Source organism: Salvelinus fontinalis, chromosome 31 (assembly GCF_029448725.1).
Source record: "Salvelinus fontinalis isolate EN_2023a chromosome 31, ASM2944872v1, whole genome shotgun sequence".
NCBI classification, from domain to species: Eukaryota; Metazoa; Chordata; class Actinopteri; order Salmoniformes; family Salmonidae; genus Salvelinus; species Salvelinus fontinalis.
In genome coordinates, this window is record NC_074695.1 from 40,239,758 (window position 1) to 40,256,442 (window position 16,685).

Below are 16,685 nucleotides of genomic sequence, written 5' to 3' on the forward strand. Positions count from 1 at the left end.
TAAGACAGTAATCACTAACCAGGACAGTAATGGACGAGGCATATTGATATTAGAGAGAAGCATGCGTAGCCAAGTAATCATATGGGTCCAGTGAGTGGTTGGGCTGGCTGGGGACACTGCGATTCAGACAGTTAGCAGGCCGGGGCTAATAAGCTAACATAAAACATGTCATTGGCTAATAATGTAAGAAATAGCACATAAAAAATAAAAAAAATACTGCAGTTTCCTAAGAGCTAGAAGCACGGCAGCCCTGTCCGTCAGCGCCATATACAATCCATGTCTCATTTGTATCAAGGCTTGAAACATCCTTCTTTAACCTGTCTCATTCTCTTCATCTATACTGATTTGGATTTAACAAGTGACATCAATAAGAGTTCATAGCTTTCACCTGGTCAGTCTGTCATGGAAAGAGAAAGTGTTTCTAATGTTTTGTACAGTCAGTGTCTGTTGCCCTAAGAATTGTGCAAAGTTGGTGAAATCTTATTCAACATGATTCACAGCTGTAATGGCTGCAAAATATGTATTCCACCAGTTTTCACTCTGGGGTGTGAAGACCTACACAATCAAGACATATATTTTATTTATTTATTTATTTGGAACATTTTCTTACATTTTCTTTCACTTTCAGAATGTATAGGTTGTGTACATGTGTAGGATTTTTTTTAAATGTAATACATTTTCATTTTTAAAGCAGCAAAATGTGAACTGTGCTGTTACTTTCTTTGAATTACAATGTGGCTAACTCCGTCTTTTCTCCTACTTCCAGCATATGGTCAAGTACAGATACCTACCCTTCACACACGGGAAGAGGACTTACAGAGGCAAGGAAGACACAGGGAAACCTTTTGCTAGTTAAAATAACCCCCCCTCCCCCATTTTGAAAATTAAAAGTTGTGTAAAAAGAGTATATGGTGGGGAACAGGGGTCAATGATTATCTGTGAGGGGATTGGGGGGAAAAAGAGAAATGGGATGAGAGTTTTGATCCAAAATGGTGACAGTGATGGATGTTATTAGTGCTGAGGATTGCTGTAGTCACGAGAACTCTGCCTTTGGTTATTATGGGGATATGAGTTGGCGAGCCATCTCGCAGCTACGGGATAACATTGTCTTAAGTCAGTGGATGAAACGCAGTGTCGCCCTTTGCCTTGTAACCCCATGGGGTAAGTATAAACTCTGCTAGAGGGGGCGGCACTGGATGAATTTCAGTAGAAATTTCAGTTGTGGATTCTTAACGACTATCCCTTTTCAACTGCTGTGCACTGCTCTGTCTCCAAGGAAAGTAACTACTTTTGATTGAAGACTTGGTACCTACTCGTTTATAACGTGTAATTATGGGAAGTCTTTAGGTTTAGATTGAAATAACGATAAGATGTAACATTTTGAAATTGAAGTAAATATGAAATATTTAAATTGATGAATGATGTGTCTCTGAGATCAAGTGTATTTTTGCGCCGGCTTGAACCCACCCCCCCCCCCGCCCCCCCACCAACCTAAATTTGTCCACTGTTAATTTTCAATGACTGGTTATGCTTCACTTGAACAAGGCTTCACTAGCTACATACAATACCAATCATACTGTAACTATTCAGAACCATAATCCAACCATCTCTTTTATGGCAAAAGCAGTGATTTATGTATAGGAGGTTGGCTAGATAACAAGTCAGCTCAGAGTGCAAATCACTGCATGGCCAAGACCGAGTTAGTGTACTCTCCAGAGAATAAACCATCATGGAGGATTATGAAATGTTTCATGTCATGTTTTCTTTAAGACATTATGTACAGTGAGGTTTAAGAATGCCTCGTTCAAGTTAAGTGTGGCTGATTTTATTCAAATGTGTTCTTGTTTTGCCCTATGTAGCCATATAATCCCTTTTTGTGATTAGTCCATCTGCTTTCCCATCATGTCAAAAGACGCTTTGCTTGTACAGTTGAAGATAAATATAATACTGTGTCATTCAGCACTCCTGGAAACTAAATGATAGAGATTACTTTATGGAGGTGGCATCTAGCTATGGACGAGCCAATCAAGTTAAACCTCAGATTTGTGCGATGCACTCCCCTGTGAATATAATTTTAAATTGTTCATTTTTCGAGATTAGAATTCTTAAAGTAACTGTCCAGTGTTTCCAGATTTCTATGAAATATGACCTATAATTAATTACAATAGGGGTGAAATAGTTTTCCTTCCAAAAAATGGTTATTAAATATGTAAAACAACAACTTTTCTGTGTTGAAATGGTGTGGGCATATCCCAACAGAATGGTGTGGGCATATCCCAACAGAATGGTGTGGGCGTATACCGGTCATAAAAAATATGAATTCAAGTATACCGCTGATTGGCCAGCTCATCCTCAGGAGGATGACAACATCCACCATGAGGAAATGGCTAGTATTTTTTTTTTAATGGCTAGTATTTTTTTTTTAAAGGTGTGTATGACACAAGTTTGAGGTGTGGTTTTTGAAATGTACGAGTATAGAAGAGTCGTCAACATTATTTTTGTATGAGTTAACAGAAAAGTTAGATTTTCTCTGGACAGTTACTTTAAAATGTACTTTATAGTATCATACCTGTGTTATAATTATTATTTCCTTCCAAAATACCTTATACACTGAGGCCAACTGTTTAGAAACTGGGGTCCATTCCATGCAAATATAGCAGCCTTGATAAACTCATATTCTGTATTTTACTTTAGACAAATATGTGGTCATAATCTAATCATTCCAAACCAAAATATTTTCTCTCTCTTCTTTTGCAGAGGAAACATAAGAAAATTGAGATTGAGAGCTTTTAATGTAACAAATGGATGAAGGGGGTTGTGAACACTTTTTTTCCTTTTTTTTGGCCCCCACCCCTCACATTTTTGGGCATTTTTATCAGTATGCCGGTCGGGTATCTTATGAAAAGTGTGCAGTAGTATTTTTGGTAACCAGAGAGACATTTTGGAAAACCTTTGATCAGCACTGTAAAGAAGGATCAGATTTTTTTCCCCCTGTCAAAGTACATCATGTTTCCAAGAGTTGTTTTGCGGATTTATATATATGGCAAAGATAACATTTGTTTAGAGATTATTTTGAACATGTTATTTTTTCTTCGAACATAATGGGCTACTATTTCCAAGTGTTCAATTTATCATATTACATTAAAAAAAATGAATGAAAACAAAACTGGTAAAATTGGATTCTAGATTTATAAACACTTTCTCAAGAAAGAGATTGCATGTTCTTGTTTTTTCTTGTGCTGCAATTATAAACAAAACTTGATTTTAATAACTTTAAGTGTATTTTTTTCACTCCGAATGCTATTAAAGAAACTGTCCCTTCTAGTGAGGTGGCTGTTTCTGCTTCATGTTTTGGGACCGCTGACATTTTGTCAGCTTTCATCCATATCTGCTTTTTAGAAATAACTATTACATTGCTACATGTGTATTACTGTATGAGGTATATTGTGTATCTATTCACTGACACATCTTGTGTTTGGAAAACAAGTCCATTAATCATTGCTCAAATGTTGCATTTGCAGAAAGGATGGAGCTAGTCATGGTACATTTGACCCACCTGGGTAGAGTTGGACAGTGAAATCAATCAATGCTCTTGGTGCCAACTCCTTTACCACACCATTCATCCTTTTAAACCAGTACCAGCAATTCAATGCATATTTCTATTTCACTTCGGGTCATGGATTTCCTGTTCAGTGCTGCGCATTTGCTTCCAGTCTGACTGTGAGGAACTCCTGCCTGATGTAATGGTGCATATAAAATCATTGCATGTAAAGCATCCCTATGCAAAGTGGGGGAGCCATCTTCACCAGTACCTGAGCATTTGGTGTAGACACAGCCCCTCTGATCTTCTCAGACTGACTACATGTGAAGGCAACGATGAAACATCTCCTGGCCTTGCTGGTAATGCTGGGTTCTTTTCAGCATGCCTTACCTGAATCATATTCTTGCTCACCCTCTGAGTTTAAACTATATGGAGACTACATACTGGGAGGCCTTTTCGATATTCATCATCGCAACAGCTCAGTTGTTTACAACCGACCGGTGATTGTGGATTGCTCTCGGTGAGTGCTGTAGCACACCATTCAACATACCTTTCAACCATCAGGGAAATCGTAGCTCTGGTCCTGGAGAGCCACTGGGCGTGCAGTTGTTCTTCCAGCCCAATATTAACACAACCAATTTAATTAAGCAATTTTCGTACTGAAGACCAAGTTGCTTGTCAACTTGTTCTAGTGTTGGGTTGAAATAAAAGCCTGCATACCCAGTACCTCTCCAGAAACTGAGTTGGAGACACCTGAGTTCAATCACAAAACTTCCATGTAAGTTACGTGAAATGTTATAGTACTGTAAATGTATTATACCAAATGTTTAACCTCACTTAAAGGAGCAATCTGCAGTTCAAACAATAAAAAAGCAGGCACCCCACCTCTGTTTTGGTAAATAGCTGAGGGATGGGGCTGGAGAAATGTAACCACTTTCAAATGTACAGTATATACTATGGAGGCGGGGACTGACCCTCCATGAGATCAAAATGATAGTTTCAAATGTTTTTTGAGACAACAGTGTTGCTCTACAATTACATTGTTTACTAACATTGGGGTAAAAAAAACTATGTTGGGTTCTGATGGGGTACGACGTAGTGATGGGCATTCCAAGTCTTTTCAGTAAACCGGCACATTCGTTCAGCTAAGAGAGACATTAATTTGACTCCCAAACAGCTCTTCGCTCATTAGCTCTTAAAAATGTACCTGAAACGTTGTCAAAATTGCTAATCTCTCATATAAAGCCTACAAACTTGCCTGCAGGGTTGGGTAGGTTACTTTCTTTAAATGGAATCTGTTACTAGTTACCTGTCCAAAATTGTAATCGGTAATGTAACTTTTTGTTGCTTTTGGATTACTTTCCCCTTGAGGCATTAGAAGACAAAAAGGATCCAGCAAACGCATTTGATGTGTCATAATAGTAGTCTCCGACTTGTGGTCAGACTCGCTCAGGTGGAACAGTTAAACTTGCATATTTTTTAAATTCTGAATTGAATGTCATTGAGAAAACAGAAAGGTGTCCATGTATTTTTTCCCACAAACATCCTTTCTGAATTGAAAAGTAATCCAAGAAGTAATCCTAGTTGTTACTTTAAAATGTGTATCCGTAATCGGATTACAATATTTTTTTGGTTAGTTTTTTTGTAATCAGATTACATGCAATTGATTACATGTAATCAGTTACTCCTAAACCCTCTTTGCCTGCCATTATGTGAGATCGTGATATGAGTTCAAATGTTCTTTTACCTGAGCAAATTATTGTGGTCTGCAACAAAAAAGAGAGGAAAAAATGAACGCAAGGCAAAAATGTGTGGTGGACCAAAAAATGTCTCTCCCCTCACTATCTATTGTTCCTGCAGTGAGGAATTACAATCTTCAGAGAATGTTTTTATAATGTATCTACAGATAATCGTTGTCTGGAGCTCAGAAAGCAGTAGTAGTATGCAACTCAGGGAACTAAGTGAACGGCTCTTTTACAGATGTGATTCAGTTCCCGACGTTCATCCAAAAGAGCCATTCAAAAAGATCAGTTTGTTCGTGAACGGCCCATCACTATACGATTGTTGAACTAAGCTCATGAAGTCAATTATAAGAATATAAGAAACAATGTGTATATATCATTAATTTAAAGTTAAACAATGGATGCACCAATCGCAGATTGACACTTTAAAGGGAATGTTGAGTTTTTTACAACTTCATGTTAGATGGTTAAACACCTTGAAAGTAGTCTACTGGTCAGGATAAACTGTAATCCATGGTATGGTTTTCTTTAAACAGCCATCACAAACTTCAGCTAACTTTAACTACTGCCAGCTAAAAATAAATCAAGTGATTGGGGCATGTGGCACATGATAAAAGAGGGGCCAAATCACATTTTAAAGTAATCTTAAACCAAATACTTGAGTTGATTACATTCTTGCCCTATGTGCCTCATGCCCCAATCACTCCCACTGTTTTTAACTGTTGGATAAAGTTAGCTAAAGTTTGTAATGGCTGTTGTGATGCAAAACTCGTCATACCGGCTGTATTTATACCTTCTTGAAAAGCAATAGCTCAGATACACATGAAAACATGAAATAACCCTGGGAATTGATAGAACATCACTCAGACATGCACAAAACAATATATAACATTCAAAATGGGTGAATCTTTCCTTTAAGTTGTAAAATACTAAACTTCCCCTTTAACAAAGTAAGTTGACAAATTAGGTGAAACAAACCGCAGTATGTGAAGTGATTAAACATTTCAAATTGCATATGCCAGTAGTCACACCAGGAAAAATCTACTAATTTGCTGTGTGTACACACTGTTCCTCTTTCCACAGACAGTCGTTTACCTTGTCAAGTTATCGGATGTTTCAGGTGATGAGGTTCGCTGTACAAGAGATCAATAACTCCAGCCTCATCCTGCCCAATGTATCGCTCGGTTATGAGATATTCGACCACTGCTCAGACAAATTCAACTTTCAGTCAATCTTAAATATGATCTCCAGAAATGGATCAATTCAAGTTCGGAGGTGTGTCAACAAGTATCTGTCCAAAGTCATAGCTGTGGCCGGTCCATTTAGAAGCATGGAGTCCATGACTGTTGCTCCCTTGTTTGCGATGAATCTAATTCCCATGGTAATACATACTTACTTTAGGTCATTTTGATCACTTAAAAAAAAAAAAGTGTATTAAGGCTGGGGTACACCCAGAGAGCTACTGGGTGTGCAGGTATTTATTCCAGCCCTTCTCTAACATCAGGAGCTTGATTAACTGAATCAGGCGTGTTAGAGCATGGCTGGAATACAATTCTGCACTCCTAGTAGCTCTCTGCGAGGAGGGTTGGGTAGGTCACCCCCCTATTGGGGTTATTCTTGTCTATGTGTGTCTAAAATGGAAATCTTTTTCTTCACAGGTAAATTATGGGTCCTCCAGTTCTGTTCTAAGCGACAAGTGGAAATATCCCTCATTCCTGCGAACCACAGCTAGTAACAAAGACTTAATACATCTGATCATTCTGATTATACAGCACTTTAATTGGAACTGGGTTGCATTTGTCAGCAGCGGCGATGAGAACAGTCAAAATGGCCTACAGCTGTTTAAAAGCAAGCTGAAAGACACTAAGATCTGCTTGGCTTATGCAAAAGAGCTCAATGAAATGTCTGATCACTATGAAATACTTCAACAGTTAGAGGGTCTTAGCATAGAGGTCATTATCGTTTTTGCCGGGCAGAGCAGCGCTGTTGCATTCATTAAATCGGCAATCAAGCACAACATACACAACAAGGTGTGGATTGCAGGCGACAGTTGGTCCTTGAACAAGAACCTCCCCAGATTGAGTGGAATCAAGGCGATTGGCACCATCATTGGAATAACAGAGACAGTGATGCCATTACCTGGGTTTAAGGATTTTGTCTATTTGTCCCAAACACAAAGGAATAATAGTCCTACAACCTGTGAACAAACACCATCCAGACAAACATGCAATCAAGCTTGTGACCTCTGCAGTGATGTGAGCCCAGAAGAGATCATTGGTGAAAACCCATCATATTCTTTCGCAACTTACTCTGCCATTTATGCTATGGCCCACGCGTTACATAATTTGTTACTATGTGACATTAAGGGATGCAGTGACAATGTAACTGTGTATCCATTTATGGTAAGCATTTGAAACGTTGCATATACACTACATGGCCAAAGTATGTGGACACCTGCTCGTCAAACATTCCAAAATCATTGGCATTAATATGGAGTTGGTACCCTCTTTGCTGCTATAACAGCCTCCAGTCTTCTGGAAGGCTTTCCACTAGATGTTGGAACATTGCTGCGAGGACTTCCTTCCATTCAGCCACAAGGGCATTAGTGATGTTGGGCACTGGTGTTGGGTGATTAGGCCTGGCTCGCAGTCGGCGCTCCAATTCATCCCAAAAGTGTTTGATGAGGCCAGGGCTCTGTGCAGGCCTGTCAAGTCCCTCCACACAATCTCGTTACAAACCATTTCTGTATGGACCTCGCTTTTTGCACAGGGGAATCATGCTGAAACAGGGCCTTCCCCAAACTGTTGCCACAAAGTTGGAAGTACAGAATCGTCTAGAATGTCATTGTATGCTGTAGCGTTAAGATTTTCTTTCACTGGTTCTAAGGGGCCTAGCCTGAAAAACAGACCCAGACCATTATTCCTCCTCCACCAAACTTTGCAGTTGGCACTATACATTAGGGCAGGTAGCGTTCTCCTGGCATCCACCAAACCCAGATTTGTCCGTCCGAGTGAAAGATTTTGAAGCGTGATTCATTAGTCCAGAGAACACATTCCACTGCTTCAGAGTCCAGTTGTGGCGAGCTTTAAACCACTCCAGCCAATGCTTGGCATTGCGTATGGTGATCTTAGGCTTGTGTGTGGCTGCTCGTCCGTCGAAACCCATTTCATGAAGCTCCCGAAGGACAGTTCTTATGCTGACATTACTTCCAGAGGCAGTTTGGAGCTCGGTAGTAATTGTTGCAACCGAGGACACTCGGTGGTCCCGTTCTGTGAGCTTGTGTGGCCTACCACTTCGCGGCTGAGCTGTTGTTGCTACTAGACATTTCTGCATTACAATAATAGCACTTAGTTGACTGGGGCAGGTCTATCAGGGCAGAAAGTCTTACTCCTTGTTGGAAAGGAGGCATCTTATGATGGTGCCACGTTGTAAGTCCCTGAGCTCTTCAGTACGGGCCATTCTACTGCCAATGTTTGTCTATGGCGATTGCATGGCTGTGTGCTCGATTTTATACATGGGGAGTGGCTGAAATATCTGAATCCACTAATTTGAAAGGGTGTCCACATACTTTTGTTTGAAGAGAAATGGCGTTACAATATTGAAGAATACATCAATTGAAAGGATGCATCTAGGCTACACTTGTGATAAATGAGGTGATGGGGAGGCTGGAGTGTGTCTTTAAAGGTAGACTTAGCAATATGACATCATCATACACTGCAGGGAAACTTCCTGCTTACAGACAACAGCATCAATAGAAACAACATTTGAGCCTGCCAGGACAGCCATTACTAGTTTGCTCTAATTTGTGGCCTCACTTCGGGCATGCCGATATTTCCACATTTGGAAAAGCCAATTGTGGCAGTTTTTGTTGATGTCAGTAATCATAAACGTACCCCAATGTGTCTGATGTTGTCATTGCTAAGTCTACCTTTTAAATGTCCACACAAAGGTGTGAACCTTTGAAAGTGTGAATCAATAGTGAATAATCCCTATAACATTGTTATAGTGTTTACACACCGCAAATGTTCTTGCAACACCTCATTCTTGTCTGATTTCAGCTTCTCCAAGAATTAAAGAGGTCAAATTTCACAATATTGAACCGGCATATTGAGTTTGACAGCAATGGAGACCCGACATCTACTTCTTATGCTATTGTTTTCTGGAACCAGAGTGACCAGGCCGAGAAAGTGGGCTCTTATGAAACTGATCCAACAGTTGCCGTTCCCTTCTCTATCAACAACACTAAAATTCACTGGTATGCTGACCAAGTAAGTCATTTTTCTGGTTTTAATAAATCATAAATCATTAATGAATCATATTTTTCTATTTTACATGTATGACAAACGCCATTTGATCGCAACCTTTGGTCTTTCTCAAGGTGCCTGTCGCACGCTGTTCCCCTGAATGTTCAGAAGGATTTGCAAAGAAGAAAGATGGACTCCATCAATGTTGTTTCCAGTGTAACGTCTGCCCTGGTATGACTTATGTTAACTACACAGGTAAGAGGTCCAGAGATAAAGAGAGAAATCTTATTGGATTATGGTGTCCATTGACACTCATGCGGGTTAAAGTAAGAAGAAAAGGAATATGACATTATTTATGTAGATTTTTGTTTCAGCTTGTTTTTGGTGTTTTACTTCCTACTAGAAAACACACTTCACACCTGGTCCAAATGTTACCATAGACCTACTAATTCTGTCCTCATGAGCTCTTCCACTGGAGATGATATAATGCATGCATGATGTCTGGCTCATCATTGACTATCGTCTTCTTGCCAAACAGACGACCCATACAACTGCATCGACTGTGGGAAGACAGAGTGGTCCAAACCAGGAAGCACCTTTTGCACACAGCGTTCAGTGGAGTATATACTTTTCACAGACCCTGTCGCCATCACACTCATGTTTTCCACAGGCGTACTGTTAGCGCTAACACTAGCCATTGTCATTCTTTTTGCACTCAACTATGACAAGCCGGTTGTTAAGTCTGCCGGCGGGCCAATGTGTTTCCTTCTTCTGGGCTGCTTGAGTGCAAGTAGTATCAGTGTGTTCTTTTTCTTTGGGAAACCAACAGTGACCAATTGTGTGTTGAGATATTTTCTATTTTTGTTGTTCTACACTGTCTGTTTAGGCTGTTTCGCTGTGCGCTCCTTTCAAATAGTGTGCATTTTCAAAATGGCCACCAAGTTCCCTAAGATTCACAGCTGGTGGGTGAAGCACAATGGACAGTGGTGGCTCATAGCCATAGTCTTTGTTCTTCAGCTGTTGTTGCTTACAACAGTGTTCACTGCCAGCCCTCCCACACCAATCAATGACATGACATCATACAGAGATCAAATAATACTAAAGTGTGCCATGAGAAGAACAGTGATCATGTTCTTGTTATTGACTATAGTCTTGGCAAGTCTTTGCTTTATTTTCTCATACATGGGGAAAGACCTGCCCAAAAACTACAACGAGTCCAAAGCAATCACCTTGTACCTGCTTTTCCTTATACTTACATGGATCATTTTCTGTACAGCAAGCATATTATACCATGGTAAATATTTACAGTTATTCAATGCAATGTCAGTGCTTTCCAGTTCATACAGCATCCTCTTCTGCTACTTCCTCCCTAAGTGCTACATCATTATCTTTCAGCCACAGAAAAATACACAACAGCATTTCCAAGAGATCATCCAACGTTATACTCAAAACATCAGTAGTAAGTAGTGGAAAATAGTTCATTTCAACTGTTTTACTGAATCAAGGAATTGCTTTTCTTGCTAGAATTGTTTACTAGTATTGATAAATCTTACCCCTAGACTTTTTCAACATTTTGTTGTCTTACAGCCTGAATCTATAATGGATTAAATTGAGATTTTGGGTCGCTGGCCTACACACAATACCCCATAATGTCAAATTGGAATTATGTTTGTAAAAATGTTTACTAAATAATAAAAAATGAAAAGCTGAAATGTCTTGAATCAATAAGTATTCAAGCCCTTTGTTATGGCAAGCCTAAATAAGTTCAGGAGTAAAAGGTTGTTTAATCAAGTCACGTAATAAATTGCATGGACTTTAACATGATTTTTGCATGACTACTTCATCTCTGTAAACTTTGGATGGTATATCAATCATGGAGGCTGCTGAGGGGAGGACAGCTCATAATAATGGCTGGAACGGAGTAAATGGAATGGCATTAAACACATGAAAACCATGTGATTTATGTATTTGATAACATTCCACCTATTAAGGTGTCACGAACCTCCTGTGGTATCAATACATCCAGTCACTACAAAAATACAGGCGTCCTTCCTAACTCAGTTGCCGGAGAGGAAGGAAACTGCTCAGGGATTTCACAGTGAATCCGGTGGTGACTTTAAAACAGTTACAGAGTTTAATGGCTGTGATAGGAGAAAACTGAGGATGGATCAACAGCATTGTAGTTTCTCCACAATACTAACCTAATTGACAAAGTGAAAAGAAAGAAGCCTGTACACAGTACAAAATATTCCAAAACATGCATCCTGTTTGCAACAAGGCACTAAAGTAAAACTGCAAAAAATGTGGCAAGAAATTAACTTTATGACCTGAATACAAAGTGTTATGTTTGGAGCAAATCCAACACATCACTGAGTACTACTCTTCATATTTTCAAGCATGGTGGTGGCTGCATCATGTTATGGGTATGGTTGTCATCGGCAATAACTCGGGAGTTATTTTAGTACGAAAAGAAACAGAATAAAGCTAAGCACAGGTGAAATCCTAGAGGGAATGTCATAGCTGTCGCTCTCCTCATCCTCGGAAGAGGTGAGGAGAGAAGGATCTTCTGACCAAAATGCGGAGTCTGGGAAATATGCCATCTTTATTTTACTTTTGACAACGATGCAGATGGCAACACGAAAACTAAACAAAACACTTTCAAACTACAAAATAACAAACACGACGTAAAACGGAACCTGAACATAAACTTACATGGACAAACGTAAACTCACGAACAGGAACGGACATCGAAACATACGAACAGCCAAACAGCTCCAAAAGTGAATACATCGACAACACGAAAACATCACAGGAGACAATCACCCACAAACACACAGTGATAATGCCCTACCTAAATATGACTCTTGATTAGAGGAAAATGCAAACCACCTGCCTCTAATCAAGAGCCATACCAGGCAAACCGAAACCAACATAGAAACAGATAACATAGACTGCCCACCCAAAACACATGCCCTGACCATAAACACATAAAAACTAACATAAATAGGTCAGGACTGTTACAGTACCCCCCCCCCAAGGTGCGAACGCCGGGCGCACCAGCACAAAGTCCAGGGGGGGGTCCGGGTGGGCAGTTGACCACGGTGGTGGTTCCGGTTCAGGACGCTGTCCCCGTACCACCATAGTCACTCCCCTCTTCTTTCTACCCCTTCTAATGCCCACCCTAACACTACCTTCCCCTAAATGAACAGCTAGCACCAGGACAAGGGGCAGCACCGGGACAAGGGGTAGCACCGGGACAAGGGGCAGCACCAGAACAAGGGGCAGCACCAGGATAAGGACCATCACTGGAATAAGGGGCAGCACCGGGACAAGGGGCAGCACCGGGACAAGGGGCAGCACCGGGACAAGGGGCAGCACCGGGACAAGGGGCAGCACCGGGACAAGGGGCAGCACCGGGACAAGGGGCAGCACCGGGACAAGGGGCAGCACCGGGACAAGGGGCAGATCCCGGCTGAAGGACTCTGGCAGGTCCTGTTTGGACGGCTCTGGCAGGTCCATGCTGGCTGACGGCTCTCGACGCTCATGGCAGGCTGACGGCTCTCGACGCTCATGGCAGGCTGACGGCTCTCGACGCTCATGGCAGGCTGACGGCTCTCGACGCTCATGGCAGGCTGACGGCTCTCGACGCTCATGGCAGGCTGACGGCTCTCGACGCTCATGGCAGGCTGACGGCTCACGACGCTCATGGCGCTCTGACGGCTCTGGCTGCTCATGGCTCTCTGACGGCTCTGGCTGCTCATGGCTCACTGACGGCTCTGGCTGCTCATGGCTCTTTGACGGCTCTGGCTGCTCATGGCGCTCTGACGGCTCTGGCTGCTCATGGCTCGCTGGCGGCTCTGGCAGATCCTGTCTGGTTGGCGGCTCTGGCAGATCCTGTCTGGTTGGCGGCTCTGGCAGATCCTGTCTGGTTGGCGGCTCTGGCAGATCCTGTCTGGTTGGCGGCTCTGGCAGATCCTGTCTGGTTGGCGGCTCTGGCGGATCCTGTCTGGCTGACGGCTCTAGCGGCTCCTGTCTGGCTGACGGCTCTAGCGGCTCCTGTCTGGCTGACGGCTCTGTAGGCTCATGGCAGACGGGCGGCTTTGCAGGCTCATGGCAGACGGGCGGCTTTGCAGGCTCCTGGCAGACGGATGGCTCAGATGGCGCTGGGGAGACGGATGGCTCAGATGGCGCTGAGGAGACAGATGGCTCAGATGGCGCTGGGGAGACGGATGGCTCAGATGGCGCTGGGGAGACGGATGGCTCAGATGGCGCTGGGGAGACGGATGGCTCAGATGGCGCTGGGGAGACGGATGGCTCAGATGGCGCTGGGGAGACGGATGGCTCAGATGGCGCTGGGGAGACGGATGGCTCTGGCCGGATATGGCGCACTGTAGACCTGGTGCGTGGTGCCGGAACTGGAGGCACCGTGCTAATGACAAGCACCTTCCTACTAGTGCGGGGAGCAGGGACAGGGCACACTGTATTCTCAAAGCCTACTCTATCCCTGATGCGTGGTACCGGCACTGGTGACGCCGGGCTGAGGACAAGCACATCAGGATTAGTAGGGGGAGAATATACAGTGTGTACAGGGCTCTGGAGACGCACTGGTAGCTTAGTGCGTGGGGCCGGAACTGGAGGCACCGGGCTAGATACACGCACTACAGGGAGAGTGCGTGGAGGAGGAACAGGGCTCAGGATACGCACTGGTAGCCTAGTGCGTAGTGTATACACTGTAGGTACTAGGCTGGGGCGGGGAGGTGGTGCCGGAAATACCGGACCGTGGAGGCGTACTGGCTCTCTTGAGCATTGAGCCTGCCCGACCTTACCTGGTTGAATGCTCCCGGTTGCCCGACCAGTGCAGGGAGGTGGAATAACCCGCACCGGGCTATGTAGGCGAACCGGGGAAACCATGCGTAAGGCAGGTGCCATGTATGCCGGCCCGAGGAGACGCACTGGAGACCAGACGCGTTGAGCCGGCCTCATGACACCTGGCTCAATACCCAATCTAGCCCTCCCAGTGCGGGGAGGTGGAATAACCCGCACCGGGCTATGCACTCGTACAGGAGACACCGTGCGCTCTACTGCGTAACACGGCGCCTGCCCGTACTCCCGCTCTCCACGGTAAGCCTGGGAAGTGGGCGCAGGTCTCCTACCTGCCCTTGGCCCACTACCCTTTAGCCCCCCCCCAAGAAATTTTTGGGAGTTACTCACGGGCTTTTCGGGCTTCCGTGCAAGACGAGTCCCCTCATAATTCCGGTTACGAGCTTGATTCTCCGGCTTCCATCCACGTCTCCTAGCTGCCTCCTCATACCAGCGCCGCTCCGCCTTCGCTGCTTCCAATTCCTCCTTTGTACGGTGATATTCCCCTGGTTGAGCCCAAGGTCCTCTACCGTCCAAAATCTCCTCCCAAGTCCAAAAGTCCTTATTGCTCCGTCGATTTTTCCCATACCGCTTGGTCTCTGTATTTTGGTGGGTGATTCTGTCATAGCTGTCGCTCTCCTCATCCTCGGAAGAGGTGAGGAGAGAAGGATCTTCTGACCAAAATGCGGAGTCTGGGAAATATGCCATCTTTATTTTACTTTTGACAACGATGCAGATGGCAACACGAAAACTAAACAAAACACTTTCAAACTACAAAATAACAAACACGACGTAAAACGGAACCTGAACATAAACTTACATGGACAAACGTAAACTCACGAACAGGAACGGACATCGAAACATACGAACAGCCAAACAGCTCCAAAAGTGAATACATCAACAACACGAAAACATCACAGGAGACAATCACCCACAAACACACAGTGATAATGCCCTACCTAAATATGACTCTTGATTAGAGGAAAATGCAAACCACCTGCCTCTAATCAAGAGCCATACCAGGCAAACCGAAACCAACATAGAAACAGATAACATAGACTGCCCACCCAAAACACATGCCCTGACCATAAACACATAAAAACTAACATAAATAGGTCAGGACTGTTACAGGGAAACATGGTTCAGTCTGCTTTCCAACAGACACTGGGAGACAAATTCTCCTTTCAGCAGGACAATAACCTAAAACACAAGGCCAAATATACACCGGAGTTGCTTACCAAGATGAAGTTGAATGTTTCTGAATGGCCTAGTTACAGTTTCGACTTAAATAGGCTTGAAAATGTATTGCAAGTCTTGAAAAGGGCTGTCTAGCTAGAATCAACAACCAACTTGACAGAGCTTGAAGAATTTTAAAAGAATAATGTGCAAATATTGTACAATCCAGGTGTGCAAAACTCTTAGAGACTTACCCAGAAAGGCTCACAGCTGAAATTGCTACCAAAGGTGATTCTAACATGTATTGACTCAGAGCTGTGATCTCTTTATGTAAATTATATATTTTTGTATTTAATTTGGAATACATTAGCAAAAACTTCTATAAACATGTTTTCACTTTGTCATTATGTGGAATTGTGTGTAGATGGGTGAAAATAAAAATTATTTTAATCAATTTAAAATTCAGGCTGTAACAAAACAAAATGTGGAATAAGTCAAGGGGCATGAATATTTTCTGAAGCACTGTATTTATGCTGGTATGATTTATATCTATAACACCTTTTGATATAAGTATATGTATCTAAAATAAGAATTAAGTAGGCTCGCATATTGCATAATTTTAGAACAGATGTCATGAGTCTTAGGCATATCAAAGCAAATTGTCATTACGCTGCAAAAGTTTGAAGTAAATGTACTCCTTATATTCTCCTTGTGTGCTTTTTATCCTATTACACTTAAGCTGCCAATCACACTTTTGATGTGTAAAGTTTATACATTATTTTACCAGAGGGTGGTGCCAGTAGACCTTGACACTAAATAAAATGGCTGGGCCTGTGCTCTTCTGTTACCTCCAGTCACTCCCAAAGCCATCTGGCAGCAGTCTTCTGACCCTAGCTCCTTTCATGGGTAAAATTTGTATTTTTTAGGTGATGAAACTATCCTAAAAGATGGTTGCTTTTCCGTTATCATGTTTTATTACATTTTTTATGAACATTAGATTTGTAAAACAAAGTCTAATTATTTGTGGCTAAACTTCTAGAATGATTATTTTAGATCACTCATTTATATTAACGCACTAAGTTAAAATTACAATTGGCTACTTCCTCTCCCCTGTAACTATTC

The 16,685-nt window shown here is 42.6% G+C and overlaps 2 protein-coding genes across 3 annotated transcripts in view; both read left to right on the plus strand.

Annotated features, from left to right (window-relative positions):
• rer1 (retention in endoplasmic reticulum sorting receptor 1) overlaps nucleotides 1-3,271 on the plus strand; it is a 28,699-nt gene extending 25,428 nt beyond the window's left edge. Inside the window, exons 7-8 of one of the 2 annotated variants that reach the window (XM_055892640.1) lie at nucleotides 767-821; nucleotides 2,758-3,271. In XM_055892640.1, coding sequence (XP_055748615.1) covers nucleotides 767-821; nucleotides 2,758-2,768 — 66 coding nt within the window. In that variant the 3' untranslated portion in view covers nucleotides 2,769-3,271. Of the gene's footprint in view, nucleotides 1-766; nucleotides 1,416-2,757 lie in introns of those variants that run through there. The other variant, XM_055892639.1, reaches the window with a different exon arrangement.
• A 93-nt stretch (nucleotides 3,272-3,364) lies between these two features.
• LOC129830236 (taste receptor type 1 member 1) lies at nucleotides 3,365-12,033 on the plus strand. Its single transcript, XM_055892642.1, has 6 exons — nucleotides 3,365-4,061; nucleotides 6,367-6,664; nucleotides 6,942-7,685; nucleotides 9,342-9,551; nucleotides 9,662-9,782; nucleotides 10,066-12,033. Exons 1-6 carry the CDS (start codon nucleotides 3,877-3,879, stop codon nucleotides 10,992-10,994), a joined length of 2,487 nt encoding a protein of 828 aa, XP_055748617.1. The 5' UTR covers nucleotides 3,365-3,876; the 3' UTR covers nucleotides 10,995-12,033.
• Nucleotides 12,034-16,685: the final 4,652 nt, after the last annotated feature.

Coding starts and splice junctions, on each gene's coding strand:
- LOC129830236 (XM_055892642.1), top strand. CDS start 3,877: ATGAAACATCTCCTGGCCTTGCTGGTAATGCTGGGTTCTTTTCAGCAT. Junction 7,686..9,341: donor TAACTGTGTATCCATTTATG/GTAAGCATTTGA, acceptor GTCTGATTTCAG/CTTCTCCAAGAATTAAAGAG. Junction 9,552..9,661: donor TTCACTGGTATGCTGACCAA/GTAAGTCATTTT, acceptor GTCTTTCTCAAG/GTGCCTGTCGCACGCTGTTC.